Consider the following 18,625-nt stretch of genomic DNA (forward strand, 5'->3'; position numbering starts at 1 on the left):
AAGAAAGGATTCTAACATTTTCCTTTTAACCAAGTCAACTGCATGAGACCCAACTGTCTTGACAGCACTGAGGCAAATACTAAATGAAGTGAGAATTAATACGGTTCGCACCCTGTTGTGCCTTATTGAAATCACCAAGATTATAAAACACACTCCTGTAACCTGGTTCAATCCTGTTACTAATGTTCTGCTGGAGGCTTCCCTGTAACGTCTTTTTAGAGCAATTTCTTGGCACCCAGTTTGTTTAAGAACCTTAATTTGATTCAATGGCAAAGCATGAAGTTCTCATGTTAAGTTCTGTTTGTATCTTACAAATTCCTCAGTTAATGTGCTTGCCATTTTACTTTTTTCCAACACTATAAAAGCAGATTCTCGCAAACCATCCCTTCTCCCCACCCTTCAATAGAGACTATATAGCTACCTCCCTACTTGGGCAGAAAGACTACATAACCACACCAGCAAGGATGGGAACTGCCCAGTGCTCCCAAATGGAGACTAGTCTCTGTATTCAGTACTGGTAGGGATACGGGACACAACAAAAAGTATCTACTCTTTGGACTTCCCTGGTGGCGCAACGGTTAAGAATCCACCTGCCAATGCAGGAGACATGGGTTTGAGCCCTGGTCCGGGAAGATCCCACATGCCGTGGAGTAATTAAGCCCGAGCGCCACAACTACTGAGCCTGTGCTCTACAGGCCGCAAGCCACGACTACTGAGCCCGCATGCCACAACTACAGAAGCCCTTGTGCCTAGAGCCCATGCTCCGCAACAAGAGAAGCCACCGCAATGAGCAGCCTGAGCACCACAACGAAGAGTAGCCCCCGCTCGCCGCAACTAGAGAAAAGCCCGCACGCAGCAAAGAAGATCCAATGCAGCCATAAATAAATAAATAGGTAAATAAAAAGTATCTACTCTTTGACAGAAAGTTTCGTACAAATGGACAGAGCAGACTGCTATTAAATTCAGCCTCCTTGACACTCACCATTTCTAGTGAATACTCTTTTACTTTCCCTGTTCCCCAAGGAGATGACCTAAGAGCTCTCTGTTTCACATGTAAGTGTGAGATGCCTGGATCAGGGACAACGAGATACCTCTGCAAGTTAAATATTCACATGACTCCTGGACATCAGTGGTGGGATCAGTTTTTTCATTCATATGATCAAAGAAGCAAAGATTCCTTCTCAATATGTTGAGGGATAAATTCCTTCTCAATACAAGGGCAGGAGAGGGATCTAGGAAGAGTGGTTGCTACAAGAGCCAGGAAGAAAAGGTTCAGGTAAAAAAGCTTCAAGTGTTTTTGGGTTTGGTTTTTTTTTTGGGGGGGGGTGCAGGGGAGGGGGTAGAGATCCTACACTGGATCATACCCAAGTCAGTTAAATAATTAATGTAACTATAGCCTTACCTGGAACCCTGGATCTCAAGAAATAGAGAAACTTCCCATTCTTGGAGTGCATGATGGCTCTCTTAATGAACTCCACCACTGATTGACAGCGATCCTCAAACTTGGGATGACACCACAGGCTGAAGGTTCCTGCCATGGAAAGTTAAGGAGAGGTAAAAATGCAAAACTTGCTTCGAAAAGATTTGAGAGGCTGGCTTGAACATTTTAATGATTCTCACTTCTGGGAGGGTAGTTTTTAGTCAAGCTGAGTCAGACAAAGGTCCCTGTTCCTGCTTGTTCCACAACTAATGGAAAGATGTTGCCTTTAATAAGACATAAAGTAGGTCTTACAAGGTTTTTGTTAAACAATAATAAATTCAAGTCAGAAAAAGAGATATAAATAGATTTTGTTGGCTATGAACATGAATCTTTAAACCCCAGACCATAAAGAAAAGACTGCTATAGCAAAAGCGAGTTTAAATGACATACCCTCAAAAATATCTAAGTCTTCAAGTATGCATGGAATAGTCCAGGAAAGACAAGAACAGCAGTTTTGTGGGTCTCACTCATTCATATGTGTGTTAGGCACAAAAATCAAATTCTAAGTCTTTTCTTCTGTAACTTCTAAAATCCCATGCTCCAACATGTCACAAAGATCCCACCCCAAACTTTAGAATCCCGAAGGCAAAAGGGAATCTGAACTCCCATGACTTAAAAAAAACAACAACAAAAAAACTCCAACAACTAAAGCACTAAATCCAAAGGAGTCACAAAAGGGATACTAATCACTCAAGAGAACTATAGATGTGAGTCTCCCTAATTACTCTCACAGGATCACTTAAAAAGACGAAGACAAATGTTCCACTGCAAGCTGGCAACTGAAAGGCCCACAGGCTTCTATTAAAAATTCCATTTATTCAAGGAAGAAAAGTCCCTTTGAACAAAAGGTAACTGGAGAACCATTTGAAAACGCCCTCCCATTCCTGGCATCTCACCTATCAGGAACCTAGAGGTCAAGCATTCATTCTTCATTTCCATGGCCTAGTCACATCATTTTAATAGGTTTATAAAAGCACTTCACTCTGAAATGCTTTTTCTTTGTTTGTTTGTTTGATTTTTGTTTTTAGAGACAGCAGGAAAACAGGCAGCAGTCTACCCCACAGTTCTCTAATTCTCAGGTCTTTGGACTGAAGTTCCTTTCTCTTCATGCATCTCGAAAGCAGAGGTGGAGGGGCTTCCCTGGTGGTGCAGTGGCTAAGAATCCGCCTGCCAATGCAGGAGACACGGGTTTGAGCCCTGGTCCGGGAAGATCCCACATGCCACAGAGCAACTAAGCCCGTGCACCATAACTACTGAGCCTGCGCTCTAGAGCCCACGAGCCACAACTACTGAGCTCGTGTGCCACAACTACTGAAGCCTGTGCACCTAGAGACTGTTTTCCGCGACAAGAGAAGCCACCACAATGAGAAGCCCATGCACCACAATGAAGAGTAGCCCCTGCTCGCTACAACAAGAGAAAAGCCCCGCGCGCGGCAATGAAGACCCAACGCAGGCAAAAATAAATAAATAAGAAAGCAGAGATGGGGGCAGAGGAAACCATGGACAAAGCTATGCTGACCTAAACAGGTACTTCCTGTCTAACAAGAGAAGCAAACCAAATAAATCCCGCAGAACATGGCTGAGAACAGGAGAGAGACAGTGGTGCCTGAGAAGAGCATGAAAGAGCCCCTTACTTGAAATGCAATATCTAATATAGCTCATTTGAAGTTGATCACATGTGGGAAGAGTATGAGGGATAGGGGGGCAAGTCCCTGAAACGCCCCAGAGTTCTCCACACTTTTTAAATTTGTAGCATATTACAAATTTTTGACAAAGGATGTATTAGCCAGCCCTACCACCAATGACCATCACAAGTTTGTGGCCTAAGTCAAATACAGAATGCCCATCCAGACTGCAGTGTTGAACAAGTCAGCTTCTCGACATCACTGGAATATTAAGCACAACCGGACCACAGAGGGGGAAGTACTGCCAGGAAGGAAGACAGACAGTCTAAAGCACGTTGATCCCACAAACTCTCATAGAGTTCTGATGACTATTTCCTATGAGACTACAAAGCTGACCAAAAGAAGACATAATTATCACCATGCTGCCTGGCAAGAAGAGCTGATGGGACTTCCAGGCAAAGAAATTCAGAACAGAACAGTCACAGGATCAACAAATTCTCCTCTTTGTATATATGATTTAATAGTAAATATCTCTAGATGGTAAGTTTAATTATAAACCAAAGTTTGGAAGAATGTGTCTAATGGTCCTAGGTTATTTCTTCCTTCTACCAAGAGTTTTACTGGCTTTTTTCTGTTCTTCTTCAGACTCTCCAATTTAGTAGACAAGATGCTGAGAATACTTTTAAACGGCACCCTTAGGCTCCTCCCAACCCCCACCAACATTTCTTCCAGTGATCGAAATCAGTGCCCATATCAATATTCAATTGAGTCTACGAGATTTTCCTCCCCATTCACAGTTCCATTTCTATGAATCCTTCCAATGAAAAAGTCAGATAGCAAAGGTAGGAAAAGGCAAAGGGGGAAGAAGCCTTCCTTCAAATGCCAGCACCTCTCACCTCTGTAGTGCTCCATTCTGGTGTGATGGGTGATACCCTGTGATCGGAAACTGAGGCTCAGGATATAACGAGGATCAGAGCTGTCTCGTACCAGGAAAGAACCATCGGGCTTGCCTTTCAGCTTCATCTCTGCATCTTCCCAATTCATCGGCCCCCAATACCAACCACACTATCAAAGAAGAAGTGGTCAAGTAGTTAACAGAACAGAGAAATGTCAACGTTTTCAGCACAATTTCTCTTACCACAAGAACCCCGTTTCCAAAACACTGCAATAGGTAAAGGCTGCTAGGAGTGTCCCAACCATTAGCAATGAACACCAGGTTCATCACACTTTTAGGTCTCCAAAGTAACAGAAAAATAATTTTACAATTCCATTACCAAGGCCCTACAAAGAAGAGAAGAGAGACCTGGGTTAACTATGTAAACATTTCTCCATCACGTTCAGATTTTTTTTTTCAGATTCAATTTTACAACATCTCTTATAGAACTAATAATAGCAGCATATTGTTTTGTCACTGTAAATACAGAGGCAAGGAAACTACTCTTCCTCTAAAAATAATAAAAGGGGAGCTGGAACAGAATTAGGAGAACGCAAGAGGAGGCACCACTTACCTTCTCCAGCTCTCGAAGGCTGGCTGCAAAGCTGCTTGAGTCGGGCCGGTAGAGGGGACACTGGAGGGGTGGCGGGGGTTGGCTGTGCAGGGATTCGGCTGCTCGGAGGGGAGCGATCCGGGGAAACGCATCTGCAGGGCAAGAGAGTGGCGGTCACTTGTCGACCCTCATTGTTCCCAACCTCAAGAAGACCGTCCCCCCAAAACAAAGAGGCTAACTGAAGAGGGGCAAGGCATTAGAAGATAAGCCGGAAAGGGTGGAAGCCAAAGCAGTGGGGAAGAGCTGGATGGGCTGGGACAAAAAGCTGTGTGGGCTCGTGTAAGCTGTGAAGGATGGGTGGGGGCGTTTAACCCCAGGAAAGGGGTAAGGAGCAGCTCACTAACCTGACTAAGGTGACTACTTCAGGGCCTTCACCAGCCTAGAGCGATTCCAACTTCTCCCACCTCGAGGTGCAGTGCCAGTAAAGCAGCCTTGGAAATAGTGACTCGCTTACTTGCCCAGGAAGAGCAATGATTTTGCCAGGCAAGTAGATTTTGCCAGGTGAGTAGAAAATCATTCATTTCATTCATTTTATGCCTTGGGTACTGGAGGCTGGCAAAGCAGGTATGGGCTACTGAATGCTTGGGACTTATTTACAAGGCTGCAGTAAATGCTAAAAGCTTAGAAAACCACAGAACTTTGAAAAACCGCAACATATTAAACCTCCTCCCTCTACTAAAATTAAGGCAGTTTCCTAAATGATACTGACTCAAAGACTGCAAAACAGTTTCAGCAGCAAAGAGACAAAAATATCCAATAGTCTTTTATCTCTACCAAAAATCAGATTCACCTCCATAAAGAAAACGGGTTAGAAAAACCAGTTCTTGGCCTCATTTCCAAGGAGTTCTGGTCCAGCCAAGGGGATACAATTTAAGCTTTCTCATAAATTCTGTTATTTCCATAAATAAATTTCTCCCATCCTTCAGAAGTATATCACTTGGTACTCCCCACTCTTGCAAGTCCTGCGTCTAGGCTAAGCTAACCTGGGGCATGAGGTGGAGGAGGCGGAGGTAGGGGGAAAGACTGCAGGGAAGACCCCATCGGAGCCACAAGGACAGATGTAGGCAGCGTCCCACTGATATCATCTAGAAGAGAGAACAAAAGCAAGAGGTTCAGAAATATGGGCACAGAATGAGCAAGGTGAAGGCAGAGGAGAGGGAGAAGGATCATCAGGCTGCCCTCTGGGGCAAGATGGCCTGACCTTCACCCTGTCTTTTTGCACACAGGGCAACAATCATCTTAATCTGGTTTCCTTGGCTTGAAAGCAGGAAAGTAAGGATATCCCTAAAGCTGCCTACTAGCAGTAGATTCAGAGCAAGATAAATACCCTTTATAAATAAATAAAGATCGAATCCATATATGGACAGTAGATGTTATAGCATGCAGGTAAGAGACCCATTTAACCACTTCGGGAGAGGACAGGGGTGTTGAGAAAGGGACAAGAAATAATTGGGCCATCAATAGAAACCCAGGAGCTTGTTTGGCTCCTGGCAAGGAACAACAGGTCCATAGAGCTCACCCTCCCACTAGGGCAAGAAGACAGAGAGGGGAGGAAACTATACCTAGGAGGCTGAGGCTTCTTCTTGGAGGAGGAGGGGGAGTTGGAGGGTGTGGAGAGGTCAGGCCCCGCTGAGAGATGTCCACGTCCACAAGTGACACTGTTTCACCTGAGGGATTCATGGAGCAAGCATGTTACAGTAGCACCTTGCCCAAAGCCGAGGCCAGGAAGCAAAGGGAAACAGAGGGCAAGCAAGGGAGGCTAGAGAGGTCCATGGCTCTCAGAAAGCTCAAAATCTAATGCTCCTTGGCTGGAATCCCACACCCCGCCCAAAAAAACCACCTGAGAAGTCAATTTTAAGTTCCATCATTCCTTAACCCCGTTAAAGATCAAGGATCTTTAAGACAAAAACATGGGATTGACAGTTGAAAAGCCAACTAATCCTGGCTCTGCCACTGAGGATATAACCTTGACTAAGAGGTCTTCTTTATTCAAATAGAACCCACACCACTTATTTTTTACAGATTTGTATACCAATTTTTGCCTCAGAGAGCAAGGCAAGCAGCTTGTTACAAGCCCAAATGGACATGGAGAGCAAGTGCCATTTAAATGTAAGAGCTGTTAAGCTGAATGCAGATAGAGGCCCCAATGCTAGCTCTACCTTCTTCCTAAAGGGCTTTCCACATCTAGGTTTTCCAGGATACTCACTCATAAGAGAACCAACCATTTCAGATATCCATTAATTCCTAATAGTTGAGGCTGCAAAGGCCGAAAAGTGCATTTACAACCCTAATAATTAACTACTTCCTCAGTCAGCCAAAAGTCAGGCACATGGTTTCCTTACTTCCCAGCATGTCACGCAGTTCTGTTCTCTGCCATATACACTCCTTCTTGCCACCCAACCCCGTCTAACCTCTCTCCACTTGAATCACCAGAGAACGAAGGGTATTTTATCGACAAAAGGTTGACAGCCAAGAATAAGTTTGTTTTGGTAGGCCTGATCCACAACTCAGAATTTGGGATTTCTGTAATTTGGCCCTTAGGGTGTTATTTCCAACACCTTCTTCTTATTTGGGAAGCTGAATTACCCCTCAGCTAGAATTTTAATGTTTCCCAGTTAAGAAAATGAGGTAACAAATATCTCTAAAAGGCCAGAAGCTGGGTTTTCAGAATCTAATATGGTTTTTTTTAACAAAGGTCTTGAACACTAATTAAGATAAGCAGAAAAGCTCTACCAAAAGTCATCAGTGGAAGTTCTAGGAACTCATCACACAGCTTAATGACTGAGGGCCTAGCTGCCCAGAGCAATGCAATGAGCCCAGGTTTCCTGAAGGGTCAGAGAGGTCTAGATTGTATGCACTTAAAGGATGTAATTCAAGAGAGCTAAGGCTCTTTGAAATAAGAACGTGGAACCTGAAACTACAAATGTGGGTTTCATTACTTTAAAAGGGAAACAACTACTAACTAGAAAGACATTCTGCTACAGGATAAGATCCTTTAATTCGTTGCTTGGGATAAGAACAGAGGGGATATGAACAGAGGACCTCCTTCTCCACCTGTGCCTAGTGTAGGCACCAACTCACCTGTCCTGACAGCTCACAGCAGTCTACCCAGTGATGGGGGTTCCACTAGCTGGCTTAACATTTTCCTGGAAATGTCCAGTCCCAGATCAGAATTCTTGCAATCATCTTTTTTGAGGGACACAGTATCCAAAAGAGTTTGAAATTGGGATTTGGTTTAAAGGCTTCTCAGCCATGCCCAGTGAAGAGCACTCAGTTTCTGAGATTTGAGGCTGTGAGCTCCAGACTTCCTTTTCTACAGCTCATTCAAGCAGGAGCTTCACACCTGACTCACAAAACAAAAGGTCTCCCTCTCAGAAAAAGCCCCCCTTTAAAGGAGAAGGCAAAAGGACATTTGACCGCTTTCCTACTTTAGCAACTGTGTTCCCTGCTGCAAGAGGAGAGACTTAAATTAGATCCAGTGAAGAACCCTTTAACAGCTGCAAGAACTGCTAGCCCCTAAAATGGGTAAGACAAGAGTTCATGTGATCCCCTTTGCCCAAAGTCTTTAAAAATAGACCAGATCATCATGGATCATGTTTATTAGATAATCCATGAACTCCCTTGGAAGCAGGGACAGGAACTGTATGACTTTTGGGGAGTCCTTTATGCGTTATGAGCCTATAAATTTGTAATTTCTACTTTTAATTTATATGTGATGACCCTGAACTAAAGCCTGCATAACTGCCAGGGCCACATAATTACCAGCATGCAGTCTCTACCTCAAACTATAAAACATCCAAAGTCAAGAATACATTTCACACCATAAAAATAGCCTCACCCCAAACCCAGCAGGCACGAAATGAAGAAAATAACTGCAGACATGCTTGAAGCTCCCTCTGAGATGCATCTGCAAGTGTTTCCTGACTCGTCTCAGAACACTCGTGCTTTCAGATGTCAGAAGAAAAAGAAAGAGATCACCCTTACCTGTGAACAGGGGGCTGAAGGAGACTGGAGAAAAGGCACTTTGAGTTCTTGTCAACCTGGGTTTCCTGAGGGGTGAGAAGCACACAGAGAATGAGGTGCGGAATGAACACACATGCATTTAAATCACTGCAACAACAACAACAATAACAAAAAATCACTGCAACACTCAATTCCAGATGCACCAAAAAACAAAGCAAACCCTAGTCGTTGTCAGCCACACTTTTGTAATAAAGCCTAAAATTTAAAGGGGGAGAATAAAACAATTAAGGCAATTCCTAAATAGATTTGGCTACAGAATTCAGCAGCCTACAAAGCAATAAGAAATCTCTTTGGAGCTTTCCATACCCATCACATTAAAAGACTAAAACACCTTGAGTGGTAATTAGTAAGTCCATTTCTAGAAGAAGCAAGTCGGACACAGAGTTGATTTTCACATGGGAGCCAAGAAAAAGGTTCTTGACCTGAACAGGTGCCACCTCAGAGCACCAGCTTTCCCTCTGGGCCTGCTCCTAGGAGCAGGGAGTCCCAAAATGAATCAGGCAAGATTTTTGGACTTGAGGACAGCACTATAGGATACACATGCAATCTTCAACCAGTAAGAACTCTGATTTTTGCAAAATGCCTCCAAGCCATAGGTCAAAACCAAAGGGGAGCCTCTTCAAGTTAGGAGCTCTACCTGGCACCCAAAGAAGACGGCCTCTTCCCCTTTGAGAGCTGCCAGTCACAGCTCTCCCCCCAGGACTGCTCCTGATACTGCTCCCAAACCAGCTGGAAAACCCAGATGTCCTGTGAAGACACACCAATTTCAACTGGCTTTTGGGCGAGAAATGAAAGAAATCCAAAAGACTCTGACAAAGACTTTCTGGCTAGAAACGTGCTGAGCTCAAAAAACTCACCTCGGAATGACTGAATTGACTAAAAGGGAAAGAAGTTGAGGAGGTGATGAAAATATGCTATACCTTGATTATGGCAGAGGTTATGATGTTGACATCTGCCAAAATTAATAAAACTGAGCAACTTTAAAAAGGTGAATTTTAGGTGGTATATAAATGATATGTCAACAAATCAGGCTTAAAAAAAAAATTCTACCACCAAATTAAATGCCTGACTCCACACCTTGTAGCTGGCTCACTTTCCAAAATTACTCTCACCCAAAGGTTGAAATAAAACTTCAACTTCACCAATAGACAGGGGCAGAAGCAAAGAAAATCCAAAATGAAATCCTATTTTAAAATATTTGACTTTGGAAGATCTTTATTCATTTATGTTTTAACAGAGATGTCTGCTCTTCTCAGAACTCACTTCAAACAGAATTTCAAAACCATACTGTGAAGACCTTACTCAGAAACAGCCAAGATGCCGGAATCCCTCTCCTGACCTATCTCACACGCCCTCTGCAGCCGCCTCCACGATGAGGCTTGAGAAGTCTAATGATGGTGCCCACTGTCAACGCCCCGCCCACAGCACACACAGGAGAGGTGGCTACATCAGAACAAGACACAAGCACACACAGTCCCTCTATTTATAAAAGTTGCTCATGGCAGTCTGCAGCTTAGTTTCAACACTCCAGAGGGCTGGAATGGAAAGTTAATTCCACTGGACATTAACTTTAAGACTGAAGAGCTTTCAAGCTGATTTTTATTCAGTAACTTGTGGATACAACATTAAACTCAGCAAGCAGAAACCTAAAGCACTGGCCTTTCGAAGGGTTCACACCTCAGCCATTTGGCAGTTTGCCTCTTTTCAAAGGAAGCTGCGTTACTCTGCCATCTGCCCATACTGGGGACGAGCCTCCTCAGTGCCAAGCACTGAAGAACAGCAGTACCCAAACGCACACATCTTGCGGAGGCCTTCTCACTCCAGCTCATCTTCTCCCCGCCCCTGGCATTTTGAAGAAAATCATAGTTTCTAGGATCTAGAAAAAGACATACATACGACTCTAAACCCAAGCGGAGCCATTTGAGAGCCCTAGGATGGCTTTTTCTGGCAAATAAGGAAGGTTAAAGAAGTAGAAGGTCTAAGAGGCTGAAAGGCTAATAGATATGAGTGCTTCCTTCTCTCTTTGGGGAGATATTGTCTAACTGAAAATCCAAAACAGTTTCTGTCTCAAGGATCCTGAGAGCATTCTAATGGCAGTCATTCATGAAAAGACCAATCTAGACAACTATAAAAAACAAAGCAAGGGAATGATGAACATAAAATTGAGGATGGTGGTTGGTTACATGGGGGAGGGCGAGATGTAATCAGGAAGTAACACACAGGGGTCTTCAAAGGTACTGATAACATCTATTTTTTAAGCTTAGTGATGGTTACCCAGGTACACATTTCATTATTATTACTGTACATACACTTTATACATCTCTTCTTATATATATGAAACATTTAAAATGATAACCATTCTAAGCTGGATGTGCTGTTTTTTGGAGAGCAACATGAATGACACAGCTCCAGATAACATTTTTAACTAACCCTTCTATACTACATTCCCATATTATTCTATTCCTCCCCAGACCACCTTGACAAGCATTAGGGTACAAAGTTAAAGCCACTGTAACTCTGCCAGTGGGCCACTTGCATCTTAGCAGCAGAAAAACCTGATGGGTGGTGTGGGGTAGGACTTGGTGGGCTATGCCTCAGATGGCAGAACAAGACAGGGGCAGCAGAAGACCTTAGGTAAAGGTCTTCTCTGAGGCAAGTAGTCCTTTGTGTCAGCTATGCACTGCTTGTGCTGCAGGTAACAGAGATAGGATGCCTCTGTCCATTTCCACTCTGCAAATTACTAACCGTATAGCAACAGATTTGTGGGATAAAAGGAGTTCATTAGACTAGACAGGCTGACAACACACTGATATAACCACTGGCCACTTTTCAAATTCCTTGAAGCCTAAAATATAAACAATGAAATAGTAATGCTTTCCCTCTCTTGTCCATAAATCCCCTCTATGGTGTCCTAAGACTTACACATGTCCTTTTCTAACTTCTAAAGTAGAATGTCCAAATATCAGGTTTTGCGGCCACAATTTACCTCTGCCCCTGCTAAGGCACACAGTGCCAAGTCAGCCAGCCTCTGCCATTTCCAACACATCGTAAGCCAGTGTCTGCTCTTGAGCTACAGGCACAAAAACCACATGTTCATTTTTAGTTCCAATACACAGACATCTGTGCAACACGGTCAGATCTGAAACTCCACCATAAACCAACTAAAGAACCTATGGAGGGAACTTCCAGAGAAAAGCCCAGAGGTGTAGCCCAAGGTCTAAAACCTTAGGAATGATGTCAGTGGACAAAATGTTAAGAAGTAAAAGACACAAGACTCAAATGGACAGAGATTTCTGAAGCCAGGCTGCTCATTCCAAAAGAGAGCTTGTCAACCACAACCACTTCATGGAAAAATAGTTAAAAAGATCAACAGAATATGGACCCAAAACCGAAACATAAAGTCAGACCCTCCTTGGGACTTCCCTGGTGGCACAGTGGTTAAGAATCTGCCTGCCAATTCAGAGGACACGGGTTCGAGCCCTGGTCCTGGAAGATCCCACATGCTGCCAACCAAGCCCGTGCGCCACAACTGCTGAGCCTGCGTGCTGAGCTCTGAGAAGCCCGCACACCACAACAAAGAGTGCCCACTCTCCACACTAGAGAAAGCCTGCACGCAGCAACGAAGACCCAATGCAGCCAATAAATAAATAATTTTAAAAATAAAAACACTTGGAGTTTAAAAAAAAAAATCAGACCCTCCTCACCACACCATAAAATCATTTTGCTCTCAGCATGTCATGCTCTTTCTCAAAAAGACCCCTTAGACCTGAAGACCCAGGAAAACAGAGAAAAGGGTTTCTCATGTCTGCCAGGTCTGTCCACGACAGCAGGGCCCCAAATTGATGCCAAGGGAGCCTGCCTCTCTTTCCAGAATTGAATCTTTCTTCCCAGATAGGAAACCACTACAGAACTGTTCTCCATTTTTCCACCTCACAACTATGAAGACTGCCAGTAATATCCTCAACTGGTAAGTAAGAAAAAAACAAACCTTGAGAAATGAACAAGGTACCCATTTCCAACCAAGTATGTATTATGTGATGATTCAAAAAAGTAAGATCAAATGCTATTTCTCACCAAACACAAAGGAAGACAATCAGCTAAACATATGTGAAACAGACAAGGGAACTTCACTGGTTTTCCTGAAATAGCAATCGTATATAACACTGAAGCCCACGGGCATCAAGCCCAGCTCTCTGAATCCCAACATATGTGTGTTACACGGCCTAGCCCAGTTCTTCAGAACAGAAACCTGATTAGCTGGTGGGCCCATTTCTTCCTTCACTTCAAAAGAGTTACCTAAGCTAACTCATACTAGACCTAAGGCTCTGTATATCCAGGAAGGTCAACTTAGCAGACTCTAAAGCATCTGAAAGGAACTAAAGTTTGCTTAATGTTAAAATATGTAAACTGTTAAGCCTTATTAATGATTGTAGGGGGACTTCCCTGGAGGTCCAGTGGTTAAGACTCAGCGTTTCAGGCTTCCCTGGTGGCGCAGTGGTTAAGAATCCACCTGCCAATACAGGGGACATGGGCTCGAGCCCTGGTCTGGAAAGATCCCACATGCCGTGGAGCAACTAAGCCTGTGCGCCACAACTACTGAGCCTGTGATCTAGAGCCTGTGAGCCACAACTACTGAACCTGTGCACCACAACTACTGAAGCCCGCACGCCTAGAGCCCATGCTCCGCAACAAGAGAAGCCACCACAATGAGAAGCCCGTGCACCGCAACAAAGAGTAGCCCCCACTTGCCGCAACTAGAGAAAGCCCATGCGCAGCAATGAAGACCCAACACAGCCAAAAAAAGAAAAAAGAATCCTCCTGCCAATGCAGGGGACACGGGTTCGAGCCCTGGTCTGGGAATATCCCACATGCCACAGAGCAACTAAGCCCATGTGCCACAACTACTGAGCCTGCGTTCTAGAGCCCGTGAGCCACAACTACTGAGCCTGCGTGCCACAACTACTGAAGCCCATGTGTCTATAGCCCGTGCTCCACAACAAGAGAAGCCACCGCAATGAGAAGCCAGCACACCACAACGAAGAGCAGCCTCCGCTCGCTGCAACTAAAGAAAGCCCGCACGCAGCAACGAAGAGCCAGCGCAGCCATACATACATACGTACATACATACATAAATAAAAAGACTCTGCGCTTCCGCCACAGTGGGAGCAGGTTCTATCCCTGGTGAGGGAACTAAGATCCCACATGCCGTGCGGCATGGCCAAAAAAATAAATTAATTAAATAAAATTAAAAAATGATTGTAGGTGGTACTTTCTAGTAATAGCTGTGGGGAAGTTAAATGCTGAGAAGAGCAAAGAGAATCATGCCCAGAGGTTACTGTAAAAGCCCCAAATTATACAGCAAAGACTGCAGAGACTCGTAATTAACTCCAACAATAAGAAGGCAGGCATATACCTTCTGGCAAAAGACTGACATTTCTCATGGCTTCCAGGTCCTACCAATCAAAACAAGAGCACAAGCTAAAAATCCAAACTTATCCTTCCTCCCAACAGGGCGGACTTACTAAGGAGGTGCAGATCCATAGAAATCACAACTACCCTGGCCAGACTTATCAAGCTTCTCACAGCTGCGAGGCTGCCAGCAAGACTGGCACATAGTAAGCTGTGGAGAAGCTAACAAGAAAATCTAACAGCACCAAATCCTAAGCACTAAAAAAAAAAAAATCACCAGTTCAATCTTACTGCTTCTCCTCCAAAAGCACAAAATATTCCATCTCAATTTCTCTTGTCTTCACTCTATTCCTATAACGACAGACACAAGACAGGAATCACTCCCATTTTACAGATTAAAAAACGGGGGGAAGTATGAAGAAGACAAAATTGGCCCGCATCCCACAGCTGATGCTGGAGTCCTACATGGAATCTAAATGTTCACATTCTCTGTACAACATGCTGCCTCCTAACAGCAGTCAACCAAACGTTCATACATGAATACCTAGCTCTTCTCCAATTCATCAGAAAAAGCTCTTGGACCAAAAAATGTAATTCTCCAGTGCCCTGAACTAAGCTTCTTTGCAGAGCTACAGCCCAATTTGCTCTGCAGTAGAAATCTGTATTGTGCTTAGTGTGAGGGTTGGTTACAGAGCAGCCAATGACCATTAAATTCTGCTTCCAAATGCAAAAAACCGTATAATGTTATATGCCTTTTCCTCCTCCTAATCTATTAGACGTAGCAGCTAATTTCACGCCACACCTCCTATTTGGCGTCTCTGGAATCTTAGACCAAGTCCTGGTCAATATGGAATAAAGGCAAGACAAACCACAAGAAAACTAGCAATCTATCCTATGTCATTACCCACAGCTTCAATCCTGCCCTCCCCCCAGCTGATGAAAATTTCATCTACACTGGTTACATGGAGCATCGAATGCAGAGCCTACCACGAAATAGCTGCTTCAGCAGCCACACTTTTCCAGACCTGAGCTCCCAGCGTGAGTTCATTGGGAGGCAAATGTGGGAACATACATCTACCTGAAGGGGCAACACGCATCAACCTACTGATTTCCTCAGGAAGTCTGGGTTTGGTCTGATCCCCAAGATAAGTCCCCGGCCCAGCTGTTCAGAAAAGGCAACAAAGTCAAACTGACCAAGGGAATTCCCTGGCGGTCCAGGGGTTAGGACTCTGCGCTTCCACTGCAGGGGTCACAGGTTCCATCCCTGGTCAGGGAACTGAGATTCCCCCGTGCCACATGGCAAAAACAAAAAGAAACAAACAAAAAAAACCTGACCCCACACTTTCCTCTTGAAGTACAAGTTCCTTTGAAAGGATGAGTGGTTTCCAGTCCAGATCACACCTTAGGACCGACTAGGGAGCTTTTTAAAAATCCAGTCTTGGCCCTCTGATCATTTCCCAAAGCTCCCCACGTGACTCTGGTGAACAGTAGTTCTCAATGTTTTTCAGCCTTGGGTTGTGGCTGCCAGTGCATCTCATGGATCCATCACATGAGCTGCATCAAAACCAATTCCGATCTTTCTAAGAACCCACTCAACAGTGCAAACCACAATGGCAGTTACCACAAGGGAAGTCTTATTTCATTGACACAAAAGTTGACAGCTTTTCTAAACCGATGTACAAATCTAACACTGGATATCTGAGAGCCGTCCACCCTTCAGAAAGGCAGGAAAAAAATGTCTAAGTTTGGAATTTTCATCAATTGGCCTAGAACTCATGTACTAATGTACATGAGTATACCTCGTACTTAGACTTCTCATGTGGGTTTGAGAGCAAGGCTATTTTCTATTCTCACAGTGGTCAGCATACAGGGCTTGAGATACCAAGTATATCTAAGAAACCAACCAAGAAAACATTAAAACTCTGAACAGAGATGCCCAACTGACTGGTGGCCTACAACTACACCAGTCTGTCACAGCATCTGCACGCTGAGTGTGAAGCGGGCGCTGGTACACAGCAAGAATAAGCAAGGTGGCCAAACACAACACCAACTTTTTGCCCCAAAGGCTACACCTCTCCATCAAGCCCCCTGCCAGGGGTAATGGTAGACAGACACCTTGGAAAAACTTTAAAAGCTGGGACAGGGTGGGCGTGGGGGGGGATGGTTTGGAATCATCGCCCAACTAGAGAGATGCTAACCAGCTGATAAGTGTCACCGCGCGAGTGAATTCTTAGAGTGAAGGCTGCTCCCACAATCAGCTCTAACCTAATGGGCAATGTCGCCACCTTTCACCCCAAGTCTCCGCCTCCTTATGAAGACCATACCTTAAGAATTGTCAGGATCGTGTTAGCAGTAGAATAAAAGGGAAATGAAACAAGAAAAGGAAGTCGGTCAGCCAGCCCCACCGCCCCCCAGCCGGTCTCACCTCCCCGCGTCCAGCTCCCGGCCCGCAAAGCCTCCCACGTCTGTCAGGCTCGCAGCTGAAGCACCCAGCTCTCCGGAAGGCCTCTTGCCGGCCCCATCCCCACCGCCGGAGCCACCGTTGCAGCTCTTCGTGCGGAAGAGGCGACTGAGGCGGACTTTGAGGGAGCTCTTCCGAGAAGGGCCCGCGAGCGGCCGGAGGGGCCCAGGAGGAGGCGGGGGTGGGGGAGGTTGCTGCTGCTCCCCTCTACTCAAGCGCCCTGGAGGGACCAAGTCCTGCACCAGGAAGGGCACCGGGGGTAATTCAGGGCCCGGGGGCTGCAGAAGAAGCCGGCCGCCCCCTCCTCCTCCGCGGCCCGGGCTGCTGAGCTCCTCTTCCGAGCAGCTGTTAGTCTCCAGGCTCTCGGCCTCCGACTCCAAGCCTTCCAGGACCAGCAGCGCGTCGCTCGTTTCCGTGGGGTCCTCCCCGGCCTGCGGGGCGGCAGCAGGCGGCTGGGGCTGCGGAGGGGGCGGCTGCGGGGGGCACGGGCACGGGCAGCAACCCCCGCCGACCGTCTTGACCCCGGGCCCCGCAGGCTGCCCGAGCCCCAGAGCCGCCAACTGCGCCTCTAGTCCAGCCGCCGGGCCCCAGGTCCGCTCGAGCGCCAACCCCGGCGGCAGGGCCTTGGGGTCCAGGGCACAGCGGTGCCGAGGACACAGCAGTTCCGAGGGTCCCGGCTCCCGGGCCGCCTCCGCGTCCTCCTCCTCCGGCGGCCGACCCACGTTGCGGAACACCATCAGCTGAGGCGGCCGGGAGCCCCGCGGGCCCGGCCGCGCGAGGAAGGGTGGCGGCGCGGGGCCATGGCCCGGAGGCGGCGGCGGCGGGCCTGGCTCGGGGGCCGCCTCTCCATAGCCGAGCAGGCGGCTCAGGACGCGGTACGAAGCGGCCGCCGCCGCCGCCTCACCATCCCGGAGCTCGGCCCCCTGCATCGGGGAGAGGGAGGGAGGGCGGGCGGCTGGGAGCCGGGCTGGGGTGGGGACTAGGCCGGGCCCCTCCGGAGCCCCGCCCGCCGCGGCCCCCGGAACGACAGTGCTAACGGCCGCTGCGGCCTCTGCCTCATAGAGGGGGCGGGGGGCGCGCGGAGCCCAGCGCGAGCCCACCCTGCGCGGCGCCGCCGAGCACCGCCCCCAATGCGTCACTTCCGGGTGATGGTGGCCGCGCCTTCTCCCCTGGTCGTGCTCGCGCCGGCCTCTCCGAAAAGTGACGTTACGCGGGGCCTGGGCCGCTATTGGCCGCGAGCTGCTTCTCGCCTAGCCCTTAGTCCGGTGCCCCGACCCTGGTTTTTCACTTCCCGGGCCCTCTGGCCGAAGCCACCCTTCGGGATAAGGTGGGGTGGCCCTGGAAAGCTTGGTCTAGTCCTGGGAGAGAGCTGCTGGCCTTGGGAGGACAGTACCTTTGGCTCTGGTCCCGCCTATGCCGCTTGCGATGTGTGACAGTGGCCAAGTTGTTTGTTCATTGACTAACTGTATCCCCGCCTTGGCATCCAGTGAATATTTATGGAATGACACATGAATAACATGTTCTAGACCCAGTGCTGTGCTGATAAATGTTGAACAGCCGACTGTCGGGAGAAAAGGGGAATGTATGCACATATATAGGTACATAAGGATGTGTAGCACAGAATTTACAAATAATAGTGTACATTTGCAGATTCCTTATAACTAATTTATTCTAACAGAATGCTTTCACTGATTTTTGCCCAACTGCTGTATGGGTAGCCAACCCGTGGTTTCAGTTGACTGGGGAATGTAATCACAACATGGATGTTGGTTGATGTCCTCTGTGTCAATGTAAGAGGAAAGTGAATAAACAAGACGTCTTACCTGTCAATTATGGGAGCGACTTCTTTGCTGAATAAGAAAACAGTTTTCAAATACTGAAAGAATATTTCCTCAAGTTTTGTGCAATACAGAATGTAATGGCTACAAACATAACACATTCACTTAAAATCTGAATTATTTACATTTTCTCATCACTTTCTTAAATCTAGATTATCGACAAAACAATCAAGTCCCTATTTGTATCGTCTGCCGATTTCTCTGGTGTAAATCCTCCCACAAAGGCTGATTTCAATCTACCA

The 18,625-nt window shown here is 46.4% G+C and overlaps 1 protein-coding gene across 3 annotated transcripts in view; it reads right to left on the reverse strand.

The window, feature by feature from the left end:
* The window catches only part of SOCS7 (suppressor of cytokine signaling 7), a 31,295-nt gene extending 13,627 nt beyond the window's left edge, over positions 1–17,668 (reverse strand). Inside the window, exons 1-7 of one of the 3 annotated variants that reach the window (XM_030839665.2) lie at positions 16,510–17,668; positions 8,637–8,701; positions 6,215–6,319; positions 5,636–5,737; positions 4,614–4,744; positions 4,002–4,170; positions 1,403–1,531 (exon numbers count right to left, since the gene is read on the reverse strand). In XM_030839665.2, coding sequence (XP_030695525.1) covers positions 1,403–1,531; positions 4,002–4,170; positions 4,614–4,744; positions 5,636–5,737; positions 6,215–6,319; positions 8,637–8,701; positions 16,510–17,474 — 1,666 coding nt within the window. In that variant the 5' untranslated portion in view covers positions 17,475–17,668. The remainder of the gene's footprint in view (positions 1–1,402; positions 1,532–4,001; positions 4,171–4,613; positions 4,745–5,635; positions 5,738–6,214; positions 6,320–8,636; positions 8,702–16,509) is intronic. The other 2 variants (XM_030839664.2, XM_060290579.1) reach the window with 2 other exon arrangements.
* Positions 17,669–18,625: the final 957 nt, after the last annotated feature.

Source organism: Globicephala melas, chromosome 20, assembly GCF_963455315.2.
Source record: "Globicephala melas chromosome 20, mGloMel1.2, whole genome shotgun sequence".
NCBI classification, from domain to species: domain Eukaryota; kingdom Metazoa; phylum Chordata; class Mammalia; order Artiodactyla; family Delphinidae; genus Globicephala; species Globicephala melas.